This window comes from Ptiloglossa arizonensis, chromosome 3 (genome assembly GCF_051014685.1).
Source record: "Ptiloglossa arizonensis isolate GNS036 chromosome 3, iyPtiAriz1_principal, whole genome shotgun sequence".
NCBI lineage: Eukaryota > Metazoa > Arthropoda > Insecta > Hymenoptera > Colletidae > Ptiloglossa > Ptiloglossa arizonensis.
Genome location: NC_135050.1, coordinates 25,441,703 through 25,467,174, shown reverse-complemented (window position 1 = coordinate 25,467,174; position 25,472 = coordinate 25,441,703). Strand labels below are relative to the sequence as shown.

The 25,472-nt window shown below is 26.4% G+C and overlaps 5 protein-coding genes across 8 annotated transcripts; 3 read left to right on the top strand and 2 right to left on the bottom strand.

Annotated features, from left to right (window-relative positions):
- The first annotated feature begins 538 nt into the window (after positions 1–538).
- LOC143144697 (palmitoyltransferase ZDHHC2) lies at positions 539–8,915 on the top strand. 3 transcript variants are annotated; one of them, XM_076307347.1, is made up of 12 exons: positions 539–582; positions 795–905; positions 1,836–2,181; positions 2,976–3,002; positions 3,091–3,185; positions 3,268–3,388; positions 3,459–3,682; positions 3,870–3,999; positions 4,096–4,222; positions 4,923–5,009; positions 6,204–6,334; positions 8,682–8,915. In XM_076307347.1, the coding sequence occupies exons 3-12, from the start codon at positions 2,061–2,063 to the stop codon at positions 8,690–8,692; spliced, it is 1,074 nt and encodes a 357-aa protein (XP_076163462.1). In that variant the 5' UTR covers positions 539–582; positions 795–905; positions 1,836–2,060; the 3' UTR covers positions 8,693–8,915. The 3 variants fall into 3 exon arrangements, with proteins under 3 accessions (XP_076163462.1, XP_076163463.1, XP_076163464.1); XM_076307348.1 differs by lacking the exon at positions 4,923–5,009; XM_076307349.1 differs by lacking the exons at positions 539–582; positions 6,204–6,334 and having other exon boundaries at positions 593–905.
- Positions 8,916–10,313: 1,398 nt separating this feature from the next.
- Positions 10,314–11,699, bottom strand: Gip (hydroxypyruvate isomerase-like protein Gip). Its single transcript, XM_076307301.1, has 5 exons — positions 11,420–11,699; positions 11,223–11,334; positions 10,964–11,136; positions 10,763–10,882; positions 10,314–10,701 (listed from the first exon to the last, which is right to left on the bottom strand). The coding sequence occupies exons 1-5, from the start codon at positions 11,616–11,618 to the stop codon at positions 10,514–10,516; spliced, it is 792 nt and encodes a 263-aa protein (XP_076163416.1). The 5' UTR covers positions 11,619–11,699; the 3' UTR covers positions 10,314–10,513.
- Positions 11,700–12,150: 451 nt separating this feature from the next.
- On the bottom strand, positions 12,151–15,029 carry Cct8 (chaperonin containing TCP1 subunit 8). Of its 2 annotated transcripts, none has more exons than XM_076307297.1 (5): positions 14,877–15,029; positions 13,996–14,298; positions 13,242–13,886; positions 12,723–13,166; positions 12,151–12,629 (listed from the first exon to the last, which is right to left on the bottom strand). In XM_076307297.1, exons 1-5 carry the CDS (start codon positions 14,934–14,936, stop codon positions 12,441–12,443), a joined length of 1,641 nt encoding a protein of 546 aa, XP_076163412.1. In that variant the 5' UTR covers positions 14,937–15,029; the 3' UTR covers positions 12,151–12,440. The 2 variants fall into 2 exon arrangements, with proteins under 2 accessions (XP_076163412.1, XP_076163413.1); XM_076307298.1 differs by having other exon boundaries at positions 13,996–14,288; positions 14,877–15,000.
- A 634-nt stretch (positions 15,030–15,663) lies between these two features.
- Positions 15,664–16,458, top strand: Ggamma1 (guanine nucleotide-binding protein subunit gamma-1). The gene is made up of 2 exons (XM_076306754.1): positions 15,664–15,818; positions 15,905–16,458. Exon 2 carries the CDS (start codon positions 15,929–15,931, stop codon positions 16,139–16,141), a length of 213 nt encoding a protein of 70 aa, XP_076162869.1. The 5' UTR covers positions 15,664–15,818; positions 15,905–15,928; the 3' UTR covers positions 16,142–16,458.
- A 638-nt stretch (positions 16,459–17,096) lies between these two features.
- Dnapol-zeta (DNA polymerase zeta catalytic subunit) lies at positions 17,097–25,325 on the top strand. Its single transcript, XM_076307296.1, has 19 exons — positions 17,097–17,327; positions 17,397–17,544; positions 17,627–17,813; positions 17,877–17,970; positions 18,050–18,526; positions 18,595–18,823; positions 18,916–20,337; positions 20,421–20,487; positions 20,549–21,872; positions 21,967–22,117; positions 22,192–22,551; positions 22,622–22,810; positions 22,873–23,185; positions 23,267–23,585; positions 23,656–23,904; positions 23,987–24,100; positions 24,189–24,607; positions 24,709–24,937; positions 25,033–25,325. Exons 2-19 carry the CDS (start codon positions 17,397–17,399, stop codon positions 25,201–25,203), a joined length of 6,462 nt encoding a protein of 2,153 aa, XP_076163411.1. The 5' UTR covers positions 17,097–17,327; the 3' UTR covers positions 25,204–25,325.
- The last annotated feature ends 147 nt before the right edge of the window (positions 25,326–25,472 follow it).

Sequence of the window (25,472 nt, the reverse complement as noted above, 5' to 3'; positions counted from 1 at the left end):
AAACTATATGACTAATCATAATGATAAGTAATTAAAGATATTGCTATGATATTTTTTTAAGCAAGTTCATACAGAGAATGCACAAATCTTGCAATTTTGTAATCTAGTCATAATTGAATAAATTATTACAAATATTAATGTTCCAATTGAATAAAAGTATAATAAAAGCAATAAAATAACAATATCAGTGGTTTATACACATGTAACAATGTTAAGTAAAATATTAAATTAAATTCAGAATTTACACGAAGGTAACATGAAATTATTTCACATTACATAGTCGTTGTTTAATACTACTAAGTAAATTTTATTTATACATAAAAGAATTTTATTTTAATGAATTTATTGATTTTTAAGCAGTAATTAATTATTTATAAAATGTAACATTTTGAACTTAAAGAGCATATAATGTTTTGCATTTTTAATTTTTACTAACTTTATAGATTTGAAGTTTACTATTCAATATTACTAATTTGAGTGGGATAGTGATTCATACTGTGAGAGAGGGGAAAGTCACCAATTCTAGCTACCCTTTCTCCCTCATCATACGCAGTTCGATCTCACGCGCAAACGTGCTCAATGGTATGACTTTGCTTCCGAAACATAATCTCGGTGCAATGTGTCGTACATTTGTTGGAAAATAATATTTTGTTAATATCTAATTGAACAGTGAAATATATTTAATAAATAAAAGTTCAATTTTTAAATTAATAAATTATTTTAATCTTAATATATCGTGAGCTACTGACAAAGCATTTTTATTTCATATTAATTCATGTCACTATCTTGCATAGGTTGGATGTTTCGAAAGGTAAAGCAGATTAAAGTCCTCCGTCAGCAACTGCATAATGCTTCTACGCAGCCGCCAAGCACTTTGTGCGCGAGATTGAGCTGCTTGCGATAAGGTTAGAGATACCTGGAGCTGGTGATTTTCCCCTCTCTCAGCACAAATCACTGTCCCTAAGTAAACGGGCCATAGGAAAAGAAAACGCATTGTTTCAAACTTTAATAACTTAAAACATTTCAATATCTTCTGATTAATCGTTGCATAAGATTCTGATTATTTGTAGTCATAATATTATAATTGATAAGGGTGATTTTAAAATGAAAATTAGGTGTTAGCGTTTGTATGAAATGTAAAAATAGCATATGTTCCTTTTAAATCATTAACAAAAGTAAAATCCCAAGTGAATATATTTTTATAGAATATAATGAATATTTCAACATAATAATTAGTAACTACTTATTTTATATTTATTGATAAACTTAACAATAAATATAAAATCATGTATCTATTGATTTATTTTCAATTATGGTCGAATTACCATGCTTGACAGATTTTATACAAATACGTATTTCTTCTGATACTTTCGATAATGTCCGCTTATTTAGCATACGCGGTAAAATAATCATCAATAACTCGTCGCCCTCGGTTTCAACTGTGTTCGCTAGTGCGCGTTGTTTATGTCAGGACTGGATCCTAAATGAACGTAATCTTTTAATTCAATCTTTTCGTGTTTGATAGTGGTAACAAAGAAGTAAAAATATATCGATATGACATAGTTGATATGCCAATGGCAGTAAAAGTCTTTCATACTTATTGGTCAAGTCCGTAGTTCATTCCAATTAATTGATTAATTCTAATAAGAATTAATGAAGTTACATTTCGTAAAAACTTTGCTTTATTACAATTATAAACTGTAAATCTATTAATTAAACTTGAAGATGCTTGTACGTAATCAGTTCGAATAGTGTGCGGTACGAAAACGAAATCTAGAATAAAGTATCGTTTCCGTTCGAAAAAAAAGTAATTCGCGTTTTGCATTTTCTCATAGGTAGATAGTGACATTTGTAATGCGATGACAAAAAGGAAGTAATAACAAGATAACATTCGGCTGTTTATCGTACAATGCTTTCTCGATCCAAAGAAATCTCCGATTGCGTATATGCGCTTCATGCAAGGTGTCTGCAATGGTGCATCAGTCTGATTATGGAAAAAATAATGTATACGTGAACGGTATAATCGTGCACAAATCCATATCTGTAAGACAGTGAATAGAATGGGAAAGCAAAACGGATCTTGTTGGTGGTTTGTGAAAACCGTGAATTGGATTCCAGTTATTTTCATCTTAACGATTAACGTGTGGTCGTATCACGCTTATGTGGTGCAATTATGTTTTTGTGAGTGTTTCCAAGTAACTTGATAATTTTCATTCCGATTATATACTATATATTATTATATTATGATGATAACAATAATTAGTATTATCACTTTTCTTAATTATCAAAATAATTTTTCTTAATAAAATTATGTTATTTTCACTTTATTTTTGTTTACAAATGAATAGTTAAGCTAAACTCAGCATAAAACACATTGTAGGTATTATATCATACTTTGCATTACATAAATTGTGCACAAATGTCTTTCATCAAATTGATGAATATGAATTATGTTCTTTGAAGTATAAACTTTTATGTATAATATATTATGCCTAATAAGAAAGGAGTTTCTTCCAACACATTCAAAGTGATTTTTATAAATAATTCTTAATATTTTTGATTTTACAACACGAATAATCAGATTATTTGAATAATTTCACTATTTAAATTTAAACTGGGCTCTAAGATTAAACCAACATTATAAAAAACTATATGTTAACTATTTTAATTTAACATACGAAGTTTTAAAATAGTTATATATCTTTGCTGTTTGATGGAAATCACAATGTTTTATATGCATCAGATTAATATATTGATTTAAACTTGAAAATCAGAAAAAAATTGGTTCTAATTAACATAATAAAATGGATGTTATATTTATAGTTATGAATTATAATAAATACATAGATACATTGTCTAGTTGGTTGCAAGTAAATGATCAAACTATTTTTTTTGAAAAGTTAAAATTAGTAGTATAATTGAGAACATTTTGTAGTTAGTCATATATACTAATAATTTTGTTTTTCTTTTTCTAGATACAATAGATAATTATGTTCAGAAAGGTATGTATATTTGTATGTATTATTAAATAATATTTTTAAAAAGTAAACATATATTAACTCTAACTTTATTATATTTATTTGTTAATAGCCATTTACTTGTTTTTCTATCACATCCTATTTCTATTATTTTTGTGGTCCTATTGGCAAACTGTATTTACAGACTTAATAGAAGTACCAGAAAAGGTAAGATTCCATTTATATAGCAATTGTTATAATATACATACATATATTATGTGATATATTAATAGTATGATATTTTGTATAGTTTAGAATACCAGATGTAGAAATGGAAAAAATTCAACAAGCTGAAACGGAAACAGGTCAGAGACGAATCTTAGAAAGATTTGCACAAGATCTTCCAGTCACAAATCTCACTGTTAAAGGAGGTATAATGTTTATTGATTGTTTCATTTATATGTAGAGTAAATGTTTGTAATTATATAAATTGTTTTTTAGTAATACGCTTCTGTGAGAAATGTCAGTTAATTAAGCCAGATCGAGCACACCATTGTAATGTGTGCAGAACGTGTGTATTAAAAATGGATCATCACTGTCCATGGGTAAACAACTGTGTAGGCTTTCACAACTATAAATTCTTCATATTGTTTCTAGCATATTCTCTGCTTTACTGTATATTTATTACTGCTACATCTTTACAATACTTCATACGTTTTTGGAAGGTAATTATGATTTATTAGATATTTATGTTAGATAAGTACCCATAGGAAATTAATATTAGAGTGATACACATTATATTTTCAAAATTTCTTAAGTTTTTAGTTGAAATTAAAATATTATTCTATATTGTAAAATCATCTTATATATTTCTCTTTTATTCTTTAAATAATATAAATGTTTACTATATAGGGAGAACTGTATGGAATGGGCAGATTTCATCTATTGCTTTTATTCTTTGTGGCACTGGTGTTTGCAGTTAGCCTAAATTCTCTTTTCCTGTATCATTGCTACCTTATTTTACATAATAGGTCTACATTAGGTAAATAGAAACATTTATGTATAAAAATTCTTTCACATATTATATAATACATTAATTACATTATATTTAACATTACATATTATAATATATTTGTAGAGGCGTTTACACCACCCATGTTTCGCACAGGAAAGGATAAAGATGGTTTTAGTCTTGGAAAGTATAATAATTTCCAAGAAGTATTTGGCGATAATGCTAAATTATGGTTCTTTCCTGTTTTTACTAGGTAGGTTCACTAATCTGTTATAAAAATTTGACACTTTTTTAACAGTATTATTATTTTTTAATAATATGATTTTTTTTTATAAAACTGTAAACCATTTGCACAATATATAAAAGTAAAGAACTACTATAATTATCTAAGTATTTACAATTTATGCTTTTTTACATAGTAAATGTTGGTATACATATACGTATATATACATTCTACAGTAAAGAAGTTAGTGTAAATTAATAAATATTAGGTTTTACATACTGTAGAAAAAACTGCTACTTTTCAGTATTAAATGTGACGATGCATATAAAACAGTACTTACAAATATTATGAAGGTATTTCAATCCATAGTGTTACTTATTGTATTCTTTTTTTGATGTATGCACTTTAAATGAAATAGACGTGGTAGTATGATTTTATGAAGATTTTTATCATTTCACGAATAAGATATGAAAGTGAAGAAAATGTAAAAATAAAAAACTTTATATATATTATATAAGATTGTATAAACTGCCTTAAAAATCAGAATTATATAAATTAACTTTTCATTGCAATTAGCATCAATTTATATACTAGTTTTTATTTATTTCCTCAGTATTTCAAATTATTATATTGCATTAGTTTTTCTTATATTTTTTCATAAATAAGTACATCGACACGCTAGTAATTGCATCACCGTTAAATCGCGATGGGTGCGTTGAATGTGTTCTAGTCTCGGAAATGGTGTCACCTATGAAGTACGCGCGCAACATCAGGGTCCACTCAATAATTACGACTCCATGGGCAGTACACAAAACAGGTCAGCATTATAGAAGTTAAAAGTGCCGATATAACGATAACTACATATAAATTTTACTATGGAACTCATTAGTATTGTTGATTTAAAGGCAGTTCATATTTAAACGAAAAGTACACCAATCGCTATTTAAATATTTTTCACAATGAAACATTTTCTTCATATTTTTTTTTCTGTAGACTCGTGTGTTTATTTTATAGAACATCATCACCTTTCATTTAAAGTATTTTCGTTTTTCATTTATGTTATACAGAGTTCCAGAGTAATGAAGATGCATACATGTTGCTTCCTGGATGCATGCAACTGTTTATTTCCATTGTGCCTTTATTTCTTTTCTAATACACGATTTTATCATAAAGGGTAGCTATTACACTTATAAAGTTTGTTGGATTATTAGTAATATTGATACCTTTGTTTATAGTAATACAAAACTAATGAAATTATGACTTGCGCACTATAAGTATGGATTTCATGCTTTTGTTGGTTGATGATGTATGTGTTATGTAATTTAATGAAATGTATTCTTAAGTAATTCTAAAATTCTAGTCGACATGAAACTAACTAGTCATGGGTATATTAAAGAATATAATTCCTATATGACATTTGCAATTATTGTTATTTCTATTCTAATTCTATACATGCTAATTTTAAATAATATTTGTTATATTTTTTATCAAAACTGATAATGTTTATATTACTGTTTACAATAAAATTAAATTTGTATCCTTGTATTTAATCTGCAGATAATCATTAATTGAGATGGACTTTGAAAAATAGGTATTGGTTTCATTTTAAATTGATATTTAAAAATGCATGTTCTTTTTGTAGATGCATCATATTGTGTATTGATTAAATCACATTTATTGGTATAAATTTCGTACTATTTTGAGAGGTATTGTGCATCTGGTTTTTACAGACTGATGTTTTAAATTAAATAGTTAGAAGTGGCGTAACTATACTTTAATATTATTTTTGTAATGTTAGAATAATGAATAAAAAATAAATGTACAAGGATTTTTATATTTAAGGATTAAAATTGAACTTTGTTTAAAAATTGTATTATATAAATGAGATAAAATATGAAATTCAAAGTTTGAAATACTCTATAATTTAGATAGATTTTCAGATATAAGTAGTTACGCTACCTCTGAGTATGAATGGGATTACATAAACTAGAAGGTAGGGTGTGGGTTACAGTTTTGGCGATGGGGTAAACTTTTCCGAACGGCTGTGCAATGAAGACACACATACTCTATTGGGATACATTACCCAACAGTGGGGTGATGAGACCGAGCTTGACTCTCCACCTCCCTATGGGTCGCAATCAGGTATTGTGTAGTCTGAATCCCTATGTTGAGGCAGTGTGTTAGTCTATATACATTGTCCAAACACATGTTACAATATTTCTGATACAAAACTCATGTTAGCCGCAATTACTTTCTATGTTACATTTGTAAAGGAAATATGTTCAATTTTCTAAGTAATTCTACACATTCATATAAACTTTTACTTCTGATCATCATATTTCTTCTCATAAATTACCATAATAATCTTATTGAATAAAGTGTAGTGTTGTAAAGTATTTTAAATATTATGTACACAAATTAATTCAAAGAATTAATTTTATTTGATATAAATTCTTTATTATGTACTATCTACATTGTTTTAATTAAAGTATGTATTGTTAAAAGTAGAAGTTTTTAGATAATGACAGTATTGTGTACATAGTTCTCAAGGATTAATCATCTAATAAATCTATAAAGTCTTTATGATTTTAATAATATTATTCTCTGGCAGCATAAAATATTCTGATTATAAAAATTCTATCAATAAAATCATTTACCATATACTCGTAGTGTATATAAGTACAAGTTTCATTAGATATCTTTTTCAAAAAATCATTTGAAAAAGATTTAGTTTTTTAAAATGACAGTTAAAATACAATTATGTATTTAAAAATAGATTATTGCTTATAAAGGGTGTACACTTTTATAATACTCATTACAAACATAAATTTATACATTAAAAAGATGAATAGATTATTATGAATATAGAAATATATAAAAATTATGTAACATACATGTTAATAGACACTATTATATTATTCTTTTATGTGTTTACCAATATATTGCTTTAAATTACATATAAAATATCATGTATGAAACATATGAAATATCACTGTTTATTATTGAACAAAACTGTAATAAAGAAAATAAATTAGTCAGGTTAAAATTTGTATGTATTTGTAGTACATAAAAGATTGTCTTGTATACAATTAACACTTAATTTATTCTTAATCTTTATTTTATTGAAGCTGATTATTGTGCATGCATGTAGAGTTATTTTTGGGTATGCATGTTTTGTAGTGTAAGGTTAATTTATGAATATTTATAACAAAAATAGTAAATTATTTATAGATTTAATGCATATTTGCACATTATATTTATTACATACTTTAATGCACTGAGATATTACAATATAAAATCATGTACAATATCTTTCTTATCTGTAAATAATTGAAATTCATCATTTAAAATTTTTAATTTTTTATATATAAATTTTATATAAAAATCCAATTTTTGTCTATTTTATATTTATGTATTTATTGTTTTAAAATAGACCACTTTAACTTTATTTATTTGTTACCCTTAATAATAACAAAAAAGGTCATTTTTTATTGTTTAACAAGTAATGATAAACCATGTCAATTGATGTATTATTTTTTTTGAGTATTTTTATTATGTTTTTAATATAATACACATATATAACATGCAAATTTTTATTAAGAAATTTATGAAATCTTTTTTAATGGTTTAAATTACAGTTTCATACTTATGTAAAAATATAATTTTAAATGCATATTCACGTATTTATGCAATGTAATATTTAGTTTGAGTTTTGTAACTACAAGTCTACTATTAAACAAATAACTCTGGTACCAGAAGCTATAATTTTGGCTTTTGGCACTGGATAATGACAAATGTCTATTAAACCACATTTTAATATGTGTTGGAAACTGTGTTTTATCAAACTTCTAATCATTTTTAACGTTATATTTCTTATACATAATATTTTAAAAAATTAGTATAAAAAGTAAGAAGTGTATCAAAAATCCTTAACAGCACTAACATTGTGTTTTTATAATTAGTAATTTCGTATCTTTTCTACTAAACATAATAATGATTTGATATTTGAAAATATTAATATCTTTCTTGTATTAAATAGCACCAATACAAAATAGATGAAAGACATTATTCCAAGTATAAAAAATTAATTTCTGGTACAACAAAATTCTTTGCGAGATACATATTGGAAGGAACAATGGAAATATAAAATTATTTGCTTCAATATACATACAAAAACTTTTAAAATCATACTTGGTAAATTGAGTTTTGTATTGTTGCATGATTTTATGTTTTTGTGACTTATAAAAAGTAATATCTAACACTGTTTTTGTGGAAATAAAATCCAAATATTACTATTCCGCAATTGTTTATTACTAAAATCATAAATCAGAATTTTTGATTTATTTGATATTGTATTTTTATTAAATCTGATAAATTTAAAATTATGTAAATTGTTCTAAGTATGTTTACAATGTTTATAATAAATGCGTTTAGTTGATTCACATTAGTAATCTTGAATTTGATTAAATCAATGTTTAATATTTTGCAGCATTGCTATGATAGGTTCTACTGCAGATGCTAACCAACCACTGGTGGATACAACTGAAGTTGTTTGATGCAGCAGTTACAATTACTTCGACTTTATTACAGACAAATCTTTGTTATTAACTAACAGAATTTAGTTTCAATGTTTTTATATAAATCCTTTGCATTCGTAACATTTTATTGCAATTAAATGATTTTTTCTAAACTAATTAATAATAAATATTTTATTTACTTGCAAGACCATTTCTTAATAAATATCAATTATTGTAGATCTGTTTTCATATCATTTAATGCAATAATTTGTCATACAAATGTGAAGGGTTAATATTAAGACTACATTCACTACTATACATTGGAACTTTCATAGTCTTCTATACATTCTATATATTAAAGAAATTATTATTAGAATAATTAGAATGCAAAATAATTTGCACAACATTTTGAATATTTCATGTATGTAAAACACTGTTAATTGGTGCAGTTACTAATATGTATGATAGTGTATGTACTTAAAAAAGACAACTGGATTATTCTAATATGTAATTATTATTGTAATTCATAATGGCCTCTTTTGCAAATGCTGTTCAAAATTTATATTGTTTGAATGTAGAAAATTAAAAAAACTGAAATGATGGTAAATGTAAATTGTTATAACTAAAACAAATTACTGCCGTGAATTTAATAAAATGTATAATAAAAAATTAAAAATACTGGAAAATGATAGAACTATTATGTATTACTTTTTAAAAAGTAATCAGAAATTATCAATATTGTAATATAATTTTCAAAATTATTTACTACATCTATATTGAAACCAAAAAACAAGTGTAAACTTTAGAGATTTAAAATACCAATGTGATTATTGATTTTTAAAACAGTTTCTTCATTTCTATTAAACTGTATTGTCACTGTTTCAAAAATAATTTATTGTTATAGCAAATATATTATATTTTTTTTACCTATTTATAGTGTTTACCTAATATACAGTTACAATTCATTTATTAATAATTTGACTACATGTTTAATTTATATTTGAGTATATTGTTTTTAAGTTCTCTTTATTACACTGAACCAGAAACTTAAAACTTGTAACTACTTTTAGTAAAATAAGATTAACAATCTTGCACTTCAACAAATCTATATATTTTAATGGAAATGAAAATAAGCATGGTATATTTTAACATGAATTACAATATATACAATTTGTGACTGACAGATAAGACGTGTTCAGAAAGTCAGAATGAACTTTTTTATGTGTTTTGTACTAATATTTTGTTTTTACATTTTTTTTTGTTAAAACAAAAACAGAAACAATTGTTTTACAAAGCTTATAAACAAGCATGATATGGAATAAAATGTATTTCCATTAAATATTGCTAATAAATGTTAACTAATGTTTAATTAAAGAACAGTAGATAAAAATTTATCGATTAAGAAGTAGAATCAAATAATTATGTAATTGTATAAATTTAATGTACTCCATTTTTGCATAAATTTCTTAGTATTTGACATTTTCATTATGGTTTATTTTTATGATGTCAAACATGAATGAAAAAATTGAAACTAATTAATACAACATTTTTATATTAATTAGCATAAAGGAATTTTTTAAATGTATTAATAACAAGTATTAAAAAAAATTTTTGTTTATTTATTCTGTCATGTACATAACATTTACAATAAAAATTAGATTGTAAAAATATGACATATTGTAATACAAAAATGTATGTAACTTTTGTAAAAAGTTCCCTATTTTTCCCTTAAGTAATAGGAAGAAATAAACTTATTATTATACAAATATATTATAGACTTTAAACAAATGTCTGAAGATTATTTTTATAATGTATAACCATATGTTTGTACCCAATTTAATCCTTCTATCGAAGATAATTTTGGATGATACTCCAAACCAACATACCCATTATATCCTTCTCTATTTAAGATGGAAAGGACATATTTATAATCTATTTCTCCTGGAGTATCTGGCTCATTCCTGTCTGGAACTTGAGCAATTTGTACATGGCCTACAAATTATAAGAGAAATTATTCATTTACATCTTTATATGTTTAAGATACAACATGTACCTATGTAAGGCAGAAGAGTCTTAATGTTTTTTGTAATATTGCCAGAAATATGTTGCAGATGAAAGACATCAAGTAGTAACTTTAAGTTTGGACTATTTATTCTTTTTATTACATCCAGACCTGTATTGAAATTTCATATTAATAATCATAATAATTAGTAATATTACTAAAAATTCTTTTCGCTTTTTCATAAGCAATTACCTTTCTGAAAACTGTTCATGTAATAATTTGGAACTGTAATATTGTTTATAGGTTCAATAAGACCAACAATTCCTTCTCTTTGAAAATTTTTAACTGCATACAAAAGATTCTTTTCATAAACATCATCATTAATAGGTAGTACTTGACTCACTTTGCCTGACATTACATGAATTCTAAAAAAAAATTGTATAGAAAATATACTGAAACCAGTAATGAATATGGTTTACAATTATCAGTTACTAATATATAAAGTTTTTACCGTTTACAATTTAAAGCATTTGCATATTTTATTGTTAAATCAATACTCTTTTTGAAATTATCTTCTTCTCCAGGAATTGCTGCAAATCCTAATTCTCCTTTTGATACATCACCTATTATAATAAAATACTTTTAAAGTATTGTAATGTGCAAAATAATTTTCAGGAATATTTTTCATCAATGGCAATTATGAAGTACCTGTAAAAACATTTATGAGAATTTGTTCAATGTCTGCATTTTTTTTGGCTTCTGATACATCTTCAATGGATAAACCAAAAGGGAATCCACTTTCTACAGCTTTAAAACCAGCTTCTTTTGCCAATTTATATCTTTGAATCATAGACGGTGCCTCCATAAACATGAAGGATAAATTACTGGCGAACTTTATATTAGTCATATTTACTTTTCCTCTTTAAGCAAAGTCACAAATGTAACTACTTATAGTGAAGACGTTATTATCGATTTAATACTTCTGGTATTATATAAGTCTCTTTATCTTTTTTAACTAAAGTGAACATCATTGAGATATAAATAGATAAGAATTACTTTTTGTTATTTTGTCCATACATATATTTTAGTTAATTATGATTTTTTATTATTACAAAATAGTTAACATATGTAAATATATTGATATAATTTTATTTTTTTATTTCGTGGCATTAAATAAAAAAATTTATTTACTGTTAAATTTAATTACTACACTCCTAATGACTATAATACTAACCTCTATTTTAAGTCGAATAAAAATGTAGTTTTAAGAAAAATTTTTAATTTTGGAAAGATTCTTCTTCATATTTATACATAGAATTAAATAATATGAAGATAAAGTCTAATAATTCAGTATTATTGTTCTTCACATATATTCATTTAGCCTTTTTATTTCACTCATAAAATATCTTACACAGTAGTGAAAGTGAAAAAAATATTAGTGTCATACAATAATTAGAATTTTATTAAATATAGCAGAATTAAGTGTATTCAAGTTTTAAGGAAAGTATAAAATAATGTACACTTTAATGTTGTTCATAGATATTATGTTTTCATTAAAAAATGTGAAGTAGTGCAATATTATACACATAATACGAAATCGAGTGTGTCAACATTTTTACAAATATTTTTTCTGCATGAAATAAAGTTCAATGCACGAAAAGACGATGTAATACAACATTGTAAGTTAAATACATGAATTAATGAATAATAAACTGACAATTGTAAATTATCACTCGTCGTCGTCGCGGACACCACCACCTGGTACTTTCGGACCTCCAGCACGTTTTGCCATAATAATTTGATCGACTTTAAGAACGGTACATGCAACACCAACAGCATATTTTAGAGCCCATTGTTTTGTTAGATACAGGTCTAAGATTCCAGCTGCAACTGTGTCAATAAGAACTGCATCCTTATCCTAGAAATAAATTTTTTTTTTATGCATATCATTTTTATCAACTAGGAAGTATATCGTAATATAAAATAATACAAAACAAAAGGTTAGTCATACATTAATATCAAAACCAAAAGTTTTTTGTTTGCCTTCCTTGTGTGCAGTATAAAGTTTTGATAAAAGTTCAGAAGCACGGCATCCACTATTTTCTGCTAAGGTTTTTGGAAATACTTCTAAAGCAGTTGCAAATCTGCGTGCTGCATATTGTTCTAAACCTGGTAAAGTATCTGCATATGTAGCAAGTTGTGAAGCTAGTTCAATTTCAGTAGCACCAGCACCAGGGACAAATCTTCCATCTCTGGTTATTCCTTTGAATGTATTAACACCATCATCAATAGCACGTTCAATATCATCCATATAATTTTCAGTGGATCCTCGAATGATTATAGTACTAACACGACTGCCTTTATCATTTAATGCAAATTTTACTACTATAGTCTCTCCTATTTCATCAATATATACTGAATCTGCATACCCCAATTCTTCTTTTGTTGGTGGAATCTCAAAACAAATATGACTGATTAAGGGTCTGTTATATATTAAAGATAAACATTACCAAATAATCAAGTTACTTACCAGTTTTGAAAGTGCAGTAGCGCTAACAGTTTTACACAATCTTCTAATATCAAACTTGCTAGGTATACGAACAGCCATTAAATTATATTTGTTCATATAATGTAAAGCCATATCACCAAATTTTCCTCCTGCAACTATCACAGTGGCTCCACTGTCAGCAATTGCTTTTATTTGCATTTCTAATAAGGATTCCTCTCCTCGAGAAAATTTCATCAGTTCTTCTGCCGATTTTATCAATACTGTTCCTTTTGTTTCAGTTTGCATGATGTCTACAGCACATGTGTAGACAGCAATTTTAGCATTATCCTTCTTTGTAACGTCTCCTTCAACTTGTCGTTTAAATACCATTCCCTGTACAACTGAAGAACTAGACAAGCCACTACCAAGTATTTTACAGACACGCACAGTGTCTACATTGAAAGTAGTTTTCTCTGGTAAAATAGATATACAAGCTTGTGTGATAAGAGAAGTAAGATGATCTTCATATCCATATTGTTTACTCATAACAGCCATTTTAATTCCAACTTTTACTTCTTTCTCATCTCGATAATCTTTTATTTCATAAACGACTAATGTTGGTAATATTTCTAATGCTTTCTCTAGTGAAGCTTCATATCCTTCAACTATTTCAGATGTAGTAATTCCCTGTAATATAGAATATTTTTGTATTATTCCAATTCAATTACTGAGTATTAACTATTTCATAATATTAATAAATATTGTTAATGATCATAATAATATTTAAAATTTTTACCAAACGAAGTAATTCCTCTGCAGCTTCAAGAAGAGCTCCAGCAAAAATTATAACAAAATTTGTTCCATCGCCTACTTCTGCTTCTTGCATTTTTGATGCTAAAACTAATAATTTAACAGCTGGATGTTCAACTTCCAATTCATTAATGATTGTTGCAGCATCATTAGTAATAAATAATTTTTCAATATGATTAATAACCATTTTATTCATGCCATTTGGGCCATAGGCAGTTCTTAGAGTTTGTGCAAATTGTTTACATGCTGTTATATTTCTATACACTGCTTCTTCTAAACCTGAAAAATACTAATCAAATGATTAAAATATATGAGTATTGTATATATTGTATTCTAATAATTGAATGCTATAATTTTGAATAACAATAATAAAATAAAAATAAAACATTTACTATTTGAAATAGAAGTATTTCGTAAATTATCAATTTAGCAAAATTATTTTTAAGGGTACAAAAAATGTTTTAATTCATAGGTTTCTATGTTGTCATTAAGACATTGTTCTATTTATATTTATTTTAGAGTTTATTACTGAAAATGTTATTATATATACTGTTTAAAATTTTGTTCAATTCTGTTTGAAAATTCCATATAATTAAATTGATCTCGTTTAAGTTAAAAACCGACTATATATTGATTTAGAAATTAAGAAAGTGAGGAATTTTAGCTCGTCTAAAATATATTTTTAGAGTAGCATCAATATTATATGTGAAATAAATATATTATGCCTATAAAAGGTAACGTTCAGTGGAGTATTGTATCACATTAATTTCAATGAAAAAATATTATTTAGCTATAGTCTCATAACATGATAGAAAGACATAAATTAACTATGCTCGTCAAATTTTATTAACGATACTTTTAACTTACAAGAGCTCCTTCTTTAAGCATTCGGGCCATGCCCGGTGCTTTCGGTATGTGTAGAGCCATGTTTTTTCGAAATTGAAAGATCTTTACTTCACGTGCAATTCACAATTGATCGTCACTTCTATTTTCCATAAAAAATAATAAAGAATCGAGATCTTTCTTTGCACTAAACCACTAAAGTGACACCTGTAGACCATAATTGTAAAAATTTTACTATATCATTGTTTTATTCTTTTTCATACAATATCGTACATACTTTTTGCTATAAAAAAGGTTTTTTAATAAATAATAAACAATGCTATTTTTCTTGGTATATTTATTGTAGGAATGTAAAAAAATTCAAATAGTCTAAACTTTATCCAGGGAAAGCCTAGAAGATACTAAACGAAACTATGTGATTGCAACCAATCTTCATTGGTTAGTAATGATTTTGGACAAAAGTACATCTGATATAGTTGATGCATGTAAATTGAAGTACTGTTTAGTGAGTTGTATGTAAATTAGTATTTTTATATATAAATCGTAACTTATATAAATTCCAATATATTCGTATTGACTTGAAAACAGATCTCTTCAGTTGTGGTTCTGTTCAAAATCGCGTGATTTGATTTAGCACCTTCCAGATCTTTGCTGGACAAGAATATTTCTTTTTTGTACATTTAAAAAAGAAATTTTAAATATAATTTTACTTAAAAGGTAAGATAATAAACAAAGTGTTATTTAACTGACTTAAATATTAAATTTTAGTGTTAATATTTCTGCAAAAGAACTTTAGTTTCATGAGAACCAACATGGAAAAATATTGTTTCATGAGAACCAACCTTAAGGGATAGGCTGACAGTGTCAAACCTTGATTTATTTTAGCAATTATCGGGAAAAAATAGCAATTATTTGTAAAATATTTTAAAATACAGCGTACTAACGGAAGTTGTTATTGTAAAATTGGTAAGTTTAGTTTCACTCTTTTGAAACTACTATAAGTACAAATTATAAGTACAAAAAATGCCTCATATTTCATAAATGTTTGACAGAATATTCTGTTGCCTACGATTGTTATGGATATGGTGATCACAAATTTGCAACAGCAACGTCAAATTACGGAACAGCTGCGTCGTGAAGCAGCTTTGAAGCGAATCATGGTTAGTCAAGCTGTGGAGGATATCATGAAGTACATCACAGAACATGAACAAGAAGATTGCCTTTTAGTCGGTTTTTCATCTCAGAAATCTAATCCCTTTCGTGAAAAAAGTTCATGTACCATTTTTTAAATTTACATGTCTAAAATGAAGAAAAAATCATTTGTATTTCTTCACCAAGTATTTGGATTTTGTAAATTTATCATGTAACATTATTCTTACGAAAAGAGAAGATTATTAAGCATCTTGTAAATTTTTTTTTGTGCAAACTGATCGAATTTGACAATACATATTTTTTAATGTATTGTATAGATTGAAGTATTGATATCATTAATATTTTGGCATTCATCTAAGTTAATTTGATAAATCTGAGCCATTGTTATTATTGCTTTTATACATGAATGATTCTATTTTGTCTATTTATTAAATACATATGTTCAGGAACAGAATATTTGACAGACTTGGTAATGTTTTTAGCATTATTGCCATTTTATCAGCCTAAAAATGCATAATGAAATGTATATTTACACACATAAAAGGTTTTACATACATATGTTTTTAGAAATAAAAGACTATTTTGTATAATGTTAAATTTATAAAATGTTTAAGAAATTACAACAAACATGTAATAGTGGCAAGGAAATAAATATCTAATGTTAATATAATAATTTGTACAAGATTTACCGTATTAGTTCAAGAATCAAATTATAATACAATCTATTTCTGGATTATATTTTTACTAAGCCATTGTTAGAGTTAAATATTTCAAATGCCTTTATATGACAAAATAAATGTACATTTATATAATCTATATTATCAACTACACAAATGGACATAAACAGACTGAAGTTCAATTGTAATAAAAGAAAAAGATAAAATAAAATTTTACTACTACTATAAATAAAATTTTTTAAATTATATATATTCTTAAAATTAGTGAGTATTTATTAATTTGAAAACTAGGTTTGATATGGAGGTTGTATAAAATTAATGTAATTTAGTAAATGTATGTATATGTCAAATAATGTAGCTTCTATATAACAGTACTTAGTATTCTTAAAAATAATGTTAAAATTTAATTTTTTACGATAACATAATAGTACAAAAATAACTGAAAGTATTTACAATAACAAATATTAACTTCAGAAGAAACGTTATCTGTATCAGTCTTGGAATTTAATGTTGGTGTAAAAATTGTAAACATAACCTTTATTTTCACCGATACCGTTTGTAAATAAATCGGTAGGAAGTTAATAAGAAATATTTTAAATTTATGTAAAACAGATCAATTTTACTATCTGAACGATGACCTATTAAGGTACGAAAAATGTGTTTTCGAGCACTTTTCTTTGTTGTCCTTCAGTCTGAACGAATATTTTATTTATAGATGTCAGGTATGTTTTCCATTAGTTTGGTAACATTAGATAGTTATCAGTCAGCTCCATTACCTGAATTGGATGTAATATTTTCACATTTTCGTGGAGCAGACATTAGACATGTTCCAGTCATTCGAATATTTGGATCTACTCCTTCTGGTAAATTGCAGTGTCATTTGAATGGAATTTATCAATAAATAATTATTTAAAAATTATGTTTTTACTTTCATATTACATATAGGAATAAAAACATGTTTGCACATACATGGTATATTTCCATATATTTATATACCATGTACAATAGAAAAGGATGTTGATAGTTTTATGTATAAATTAGCCACAGCTATAGATTCTGCGATCAATGTGTCTATGGGATCAACAATGTCTAATACTCAACATGTTTATCAAATTCAAAAAGTTTCTGGAATGTAAGACAACATTATATACATATCTACATTAGTATCTCATATTACATAAAATGTTTGTTTCAGTCCTCTTTATGGATTTCATGAGAAGGAACATATATTTTTTAAAATTTATTTTTATAACCCAGCAATAACCAAACGAGCAGCTGATCTTTTACAGGTAAATAAACATTATATTTATAATTACTTTATTCTTTTTATTAAATAGTATCAGAATGATGAACAATTTTTTATTTTAGAGTGGTGCAATATTTGATCAAAGTTTACAACCACATGAAGCTCATATTCCTTTTATATTGCAATTCATGATAGACTACAATCTTTATGGAATGAGTTTAATAAATTTGAAGGATATTAAACAAAGGCAATGCACGTACACAGATTCAAAAAGAAATCCCCAAAATGAAAACTCATATTTATCTGATTCACAAAAATATTTACCCATGTTTATTACTAGACAGAGTACATGCAAATTGGAAGTAGATGCACAAGCAACTGATATACTTAATAGACAAGAAATCCAGAATACTTTAGATTTAAATCCTGGTATTGCAGCAATTTGGAATACTGAGAAATCTAGAAGAGAAGCTAAAGGTTTACAACAAGCTGAATCACAACTATTATATTCAAACACTAGTGAGAGAATTTATTCTGCAACAGATAATGATATTTATCAAGAGGAAAGATTAACACGAAAGCTTGAAACTATTTTACAGGTATAGTAATAATTATTTTAAATTTGCAAAAAAATCTTAATTTATATTAATTTTTTTTCTATGTTTAGATCAATGAAACTGTTCATCAATATATTACTACATCAGTAACACCAAGTACACTTAGTTATCCTCTAGAAGTAGAAAATGAGGATAATTCAGTTAACGCTTCATGTGTGCTAAATCATTTTGAATTACCTGTATTAAATAATGATAGTAAAAAAGAAACAGATTGGAACAATCAATTGTTAGACTTTAAACAGACTTTACATCAAGATAGAAGTATAGAGACCAGTATTTGTAAGTAATAATATTAAATAATAAATAAAACTTTCAGAGGATTAGGAATCATTGAATTTTTGTATTAAAATTGATATCTATTTTACTTATAGTGGATACAAAAGATATGCAATTAGTGGAAATGCTAGCTAATTTAGCAGGAGAAAATGCAGAAGAAAAAATTGTAGATGATGATAGTATGTTAGGTTCTCAATACTCTGTGTTGAGTAATCAAATCAAAGAAGATAATGAAGATGATGAAATTGAAGATTTAAACATTACCAGTTTTGATTTAGACAGCCTTAGTTCATGGAATTCAGCTACTAAACCCTTTAGTCAATCAAGTATATCTGAAATTGGAAATAAAAAAGTTGAAAATCACAAAGAAACAGCTGGCACATTTGAAAATAATGTTGAAGATATTTCTTTATTGGAGTTTCCACAGTACGATGGTCCAAATGATCTGCCTTTAATAAATGGAAAGCAATTATCAATAAAATCTACCATTAATAAAACAGAAAAATTGAAGAAAATATCTAAGAAATTAGAAACAAAATCTATAATACATTTGTATCGTGATAAGAATGTATTGAATCAATTCAATTTTAGTGACTTTCTGCAAAAATTGACATTTACATTTCAACTCAATTTCAATGAAACATTAGATGTAAGAAAAAACTTATATCAAATTTTAAGTGAATATTATTTTTTAAAATTTATTATAACAAACAAATTATTTAATAATGATGTTTGTGTCATGTTCATCAAATTTCATAAAAAACAAACGTATGAGTATAAAAATAAACAAAAGAAATCAATACACGCTATTAAACAGAATGTATCACATACATATTCTGAAAACATGCTAAATGAGTATAAATTAGATCATCAAGATTTAGACGTTTATGATATAGACGAGATAGAGCATGTATTATTAGTAATTGATTATCCAAATTCAAAACATACAGTGTATTTTAATGAAAACTGTTCTAATCAAATTGGTTACGATGAGTCACAATTTAAGACTAACAACTGTTTATTCGAATTAAACATACCAGCACTTGATGGTAATACAGTTGATAGTTCTAGTGATTCTGAGTTAGATCAAGATGTTACCATTAACAGACAAGAGAAACGCATTTGTGTTTATAAATCATGCACAAAACGCAAGAATGAAAAAAATGTTGTTAATACTTCATTGAAAAAACGAAAATTGGAGTTTGAAAATTCTGATTTGGAGTGTCCTCATAAACGACGCAATATCAATTCAAATTCATTACAAAATAAATTACATCATACTCCAACTAAAATGAAAAACTTGCAAAGTCCTTATTCTTCATCAGGAAAATATTCTCCGCTTAATATAACAATAATATCCCCAAAAGCAGATAGAAATATAGAAAAAAATGATTCTCCAAAAAATGAACCTTGTAGTTCAAAATCAACTTGTGTTACTCCGAAACGGAATAGTTATCAATTAAGAATGAATTTACTTCGTGATAAAGTTTGTGGTGTATCTTCTGTGACAAAACAAGGTAAATGTTATAAATGTATTATAAATTATTTTAAATATATTTAGCATTTACTAATCATGCATTATATATATTATGTTTTTCAGTATATTCTATGCATGACAGATGTGGGTATATTAACAAAATGTGTCTTCTTGATAAATTAAATAATACGTAAGTGTAATAAATTTAATATTTTATAACTTTTATAAAAGTTATCTTTGTACATTTTCAGTGTACATGATGTAGGCATAAATAAGGAATCTATTAATTTGGAAGAAGGAGAACATAGGACAGTAGAAATGCAGCATGTAAAGCATTTTATTCTTAAAAATAATGAAACGGTTCGTAAACAATTAAGTTTTTTGAATACTAATGAGAAGGAAATTGATTCTACGAAGAATAATATCGATGAATGCCATTCTGAACATTTATCTTTAATAGAGAAAATAATTAATGAAAATAATGATGTTATCAATAATCATATAATGAGTTTTTCTGATGAAAGTACTTTACCAATATGCACAAAGAAGGATGTGAAAGTAAATTATGAACATAATTTACTTAATACATCCAAGACTGACGTAGATTTATATGTAAAAGATATTTTCCATAATACATTACAAGAGAATGAAGAAGAAAAATTGGAAGATGTAGAAGATACAGAAGATATTTGTAATATGACATATACCCAGTATCTTAACAAAAAATTAGAATTAGAATCAGAATTGAATAATACAAATTTTGTATCAATAAAAACTATATCTAATATTACGAAAGATAAATTAATTACTATTACTACTAAATTCAATCCACCAAGCCAGCAAAGGGTTGTAAACAGCATGAAGACCTATGATATTTCAGAATGCAAATCAAGTGGACCATTCTTCAGTAACAAAGTTGATCTTATGAAACAAAAAGAAAATTCAAATAAAAACAATAATTTTAATGATCTGATTGCATTTAAATCTAGCTTGTATAGAGTTACAAGCATTAAACTGTGGCGTAGAATGAAAATAAACGAATTTTATCCTTCTGGAGCAAATATAAAGTCTTGTAATGTCAAAAGAGTTCTTGCAGGATATAATTCAATAATAATTCAGCCTCTTATTCATCCACCAACACCAAAAAGTGTTAGGACTTGGTTACGAGCTAAAGAATATTTATTAAAAAAGAGTAATAAAGATATAGAAATAAGACACAATCCAGGTAGTGAAAAAGATGTAAAGGAAGTTAAAATAAATTTATCAAATTGTGATAAAAACATAATAGAGTATGTTGATAATGAAGTACATAATACTGTTAACAAAATGCCCACTGTTAGTTACAAACATGCAAAGGAAGAATTACAAACATTTAACAGTCCACAATATTCAACTGGATCTACTGATAGTCTCAACCCTTCTTTACGGAAAATACTTGAAGATCCATTATTATATAAAAATAATGACACACAGCATTGTTTAGGAATTTCATATGGACAGATTGAACATACTGTCAAAGGATATAGTGGTAATATTGCAGATGAAAATGTTCGAAATGCTAAAGGCCCATATATGGTAAATACTTATTTTGAAAAATAAGTTCTTTTGTTTTATGAAATAGTACTTTTATATTAAATGTTCTTAAAATGTCATGTATAAATTATTACAGCATCAATATCTAACACTATTATCACTGGAAGTACATATTGTCACACGTGGCAAACTTCTTCCTGATCCAAAACATGATTTAATTGAAGCAGTATTTTACGCTATTCACAATGATGTTCCATTATCCTCGCATATTGAACAAATGGAATATGGTATACATAAAAGTATAAATTTTTTAAGAATTTTTAAAGGTATGTGACTGAAAATAAGCATAATACTGTTTCAGGTGCTATTATTGTAAACTCTTCTATGCATAATTCAAAATTGAAAACCATCTATTCAACTAGTACGTGTCCTACATCATATGTATCAAGTGAAGAGGATTTATTAAATAGTCTTATTACATTAATTAGACACTGCGATCCAGATATTTTAGTTGGTTGGGAGATAGAATCTCTTTCATGGGGTTATGTGCTACAAAGAGCTTCCTGTATTGGATTTAATAATTTCATGTGGAAAATTTCAAGAATTTCAAATATTACTCCTATTTCTAAAGAACAAATATCAGACAAAGAAAATTTAAGTGATGCAAAAATACCAGGTCGAATTATTCTTGATGTTTGGAGAATAATGCGACATGAAATAGGTGAAATATATATGTTTTAGAAGCATGCAAAATTTATAAATTTATGAAATCATATGCACGTTTTTTACAGCATTATTGAATTACACATTTGAAAATGTTATGTATAATGTTCTGCGTGAAAGGATTTCATGTCCTACTTTTCAAACCTTAACTAAATGGTGGAAATATAAAAATGTCAAAGTACAATGGAGAGTTATAACGCATTATGTTATGAGAGTTGTTGGCACACTAAGAATATTGATACATCTTGATATTATTGGTTTGTATCACTTATTACGTGACATTTATAATAAAGTATTCTATACTTTATAAATGTTGTAGGACGAACATGTGAACATGCACGCCTTTTTGGAATACAGTTTTACGAAGTTTTCTCGCGAGGCTCTCAATTTCGAGTTGAGTCAATGATGTTGAGGCTTGCAAAACCTTTGAATTACATTTCCGTTTCACCATCTATGCAACAACGAGCTAAAATGCGAGCACCTGAAGCTTTACCACTTATTATGGAACCAGAATCTGAATTTTATACTGATCCATTAATAGTTCTTGATTTTCAAAGCTTGTATCCAAGCATTATTATTGCTTATAATTATTGCTTTTCTACATGTTTAGGTCGTATAGAACATATTGGCCAGTAAGTGTGAATTATTAATATTTTTATATTTCTTACAAGTGAAATGAATATATAAATACAATTTCTTTTTTCTCTTTCTAGTCATGAACCATTCGAGTTTGGCGCAACTACATTACATGTGAAAAAAAGTACTGTTCAAAAATTGCAAGGAAAAATAAATTTCACACCTTGTGGCGTAACTTTTGTAAAACCAGAAGTACGATTGGGAATATTGCCACGTATGCTTACAGAAATTTTAAATACGCGATTAATGGTAAAAGAATCTATGAAAATTCATGGAAATGAAAATCGTGTATTGCAGCGTATTCTTCAATCACAACAATTAGGTCTCAAATTAATTGCAAATGTCACTTATGGCTATACAGCTGCTAATTTTAGTGGAAGGATGCCCTGTGTTGAAGTATGTTCGATATATGCAATATATCTATTTTATAAATATTTAACAAAATTAATTACAATTACATCACCAGGTTGCAGATAGTGTTGTTAGTAAAGGGAGAGAAACATTAGAACGAGCAATTAAAATTATAGAATCTACACCAAAATGGGGAGCACGAGTTGTTTATGGAGATACAGATTCACTATTTATTCTTTTGCCTGGAAAATCTAGAGAAAACGCATTTATTATTGGAGCAGAAATTGCTAGTACTGTTACTGCAGCTAATCCTCCACCTGTAAAACTTAAATTTGAAAAAGTGTTACAACCATCAATACTACAAGTAGTAACTTATTTTATTGTTCAAATATTTAATAGATAAGTTAAAACATATACTATTACTTTAAAAATTATTTTATATTTAGACTAAAAAGAGATACTGTGGTAACATGTATGAATTTCCTGAGCAAAAAGAACCTGAGTATTTAGCTAAGGGTATTGAAACTGTTCGTAGAGATGGTTGCCCAGCTGTGGCTAAAGTAAGTAAAATAATTTAAAATCCATTAAAAAAAAATATTAATTCAGAATGTTAAACATATAATTAATAAAATTGATTCTACATATTAGATACTTGAAAAATCATTGAAGATTTTGTTCGACACCAAAGATCTTTCCTTAGTGAAACTCTATGTTACTAGGCAATTTGATAAAATTTTACGCAGAAAAATATCAATTCAAGACTTAATATTTGCAAAGGAATTTCGTGGTTTACAAGGTTATAAAGCTAGTGCCTGTGTACCTGCATTAGAACTAACACGAAGATTAATACGAAAAGACCCTCGAGCTGTACCTCGCACCAGTGAACGAGTACGATACATCATTGTAGCTGGTGCACCAAATCAACCACTCATTCAGTGTGTGCGAACTCCAATGGAAGTGATTGTAGATGAGAGCTTAAGTCCAAATTTTGTATATTATATAACAAAAGTTATTATACCACCACTTAATCGATGTTTAAATCTAATTGGAATTGATGTCAATACATGGTATAATGGAATCTGAATTTTGTGTTTCTATATAAAAAATTTTCTATTTTACATTTATAATTTATTCTTTTAAACAGTGACATTCTACGTTTTGTTTTTAGGTATAGAGAAATGTCCCATCGGCAAACACCTGATAAAGCAGTCAGTTTGTTTACAGACAATCAAAAGTTAACTATTCGACAGTTTTTTAGTACAGTCATGTGCATTGCTTGTAGCAATCAAACACAAAAGGATATTTGTACAAATTGCATGGAAAATCCAAGTCAAACATTGACTATTTTACACGAAAAGATAAGATGGTTAGAACGTACTCATCATGAACTGACTGCGGTAAATGTACAAGTTTTGTATTTCATTTTTATAAATATAAATACAAATTTCTGCAGTAATACTTTTAACTTTTCATATAATTACTCTTTTTTTAGATTTGTCAGTCTTGTACTGGTTATATGGATGATACAAAATGTGAATCATTAGATTGCCCAGTTTTATATCGTTTATATCAAGCTCAAAGAGATCTTATTCAAATACCTTATTTAAACAATGTTATCAGTAATAGTGATAATTTCTGTGTAGAAAGAAGAAACATAAGATAAATTTTATTACTTTACTTTACTAAACAAGTTGTATGTATTTTGATTTTCATAATTATGTAAATTAGGATAATTATTTTTATATACAAAATAGAATAAATTCTAATATGGACATTTATTATGTGATACATGCAATGTATCACACATATGTTTTATAAAGGTAAAATGTTTTGAAAGATTTTACATAAAATGTAATATTCGTGCCTAACCCTGCTTGAATCTTGTGTCATCAAGATAAATATCCTCTATCATCATCAGGGTCCATTAATCTT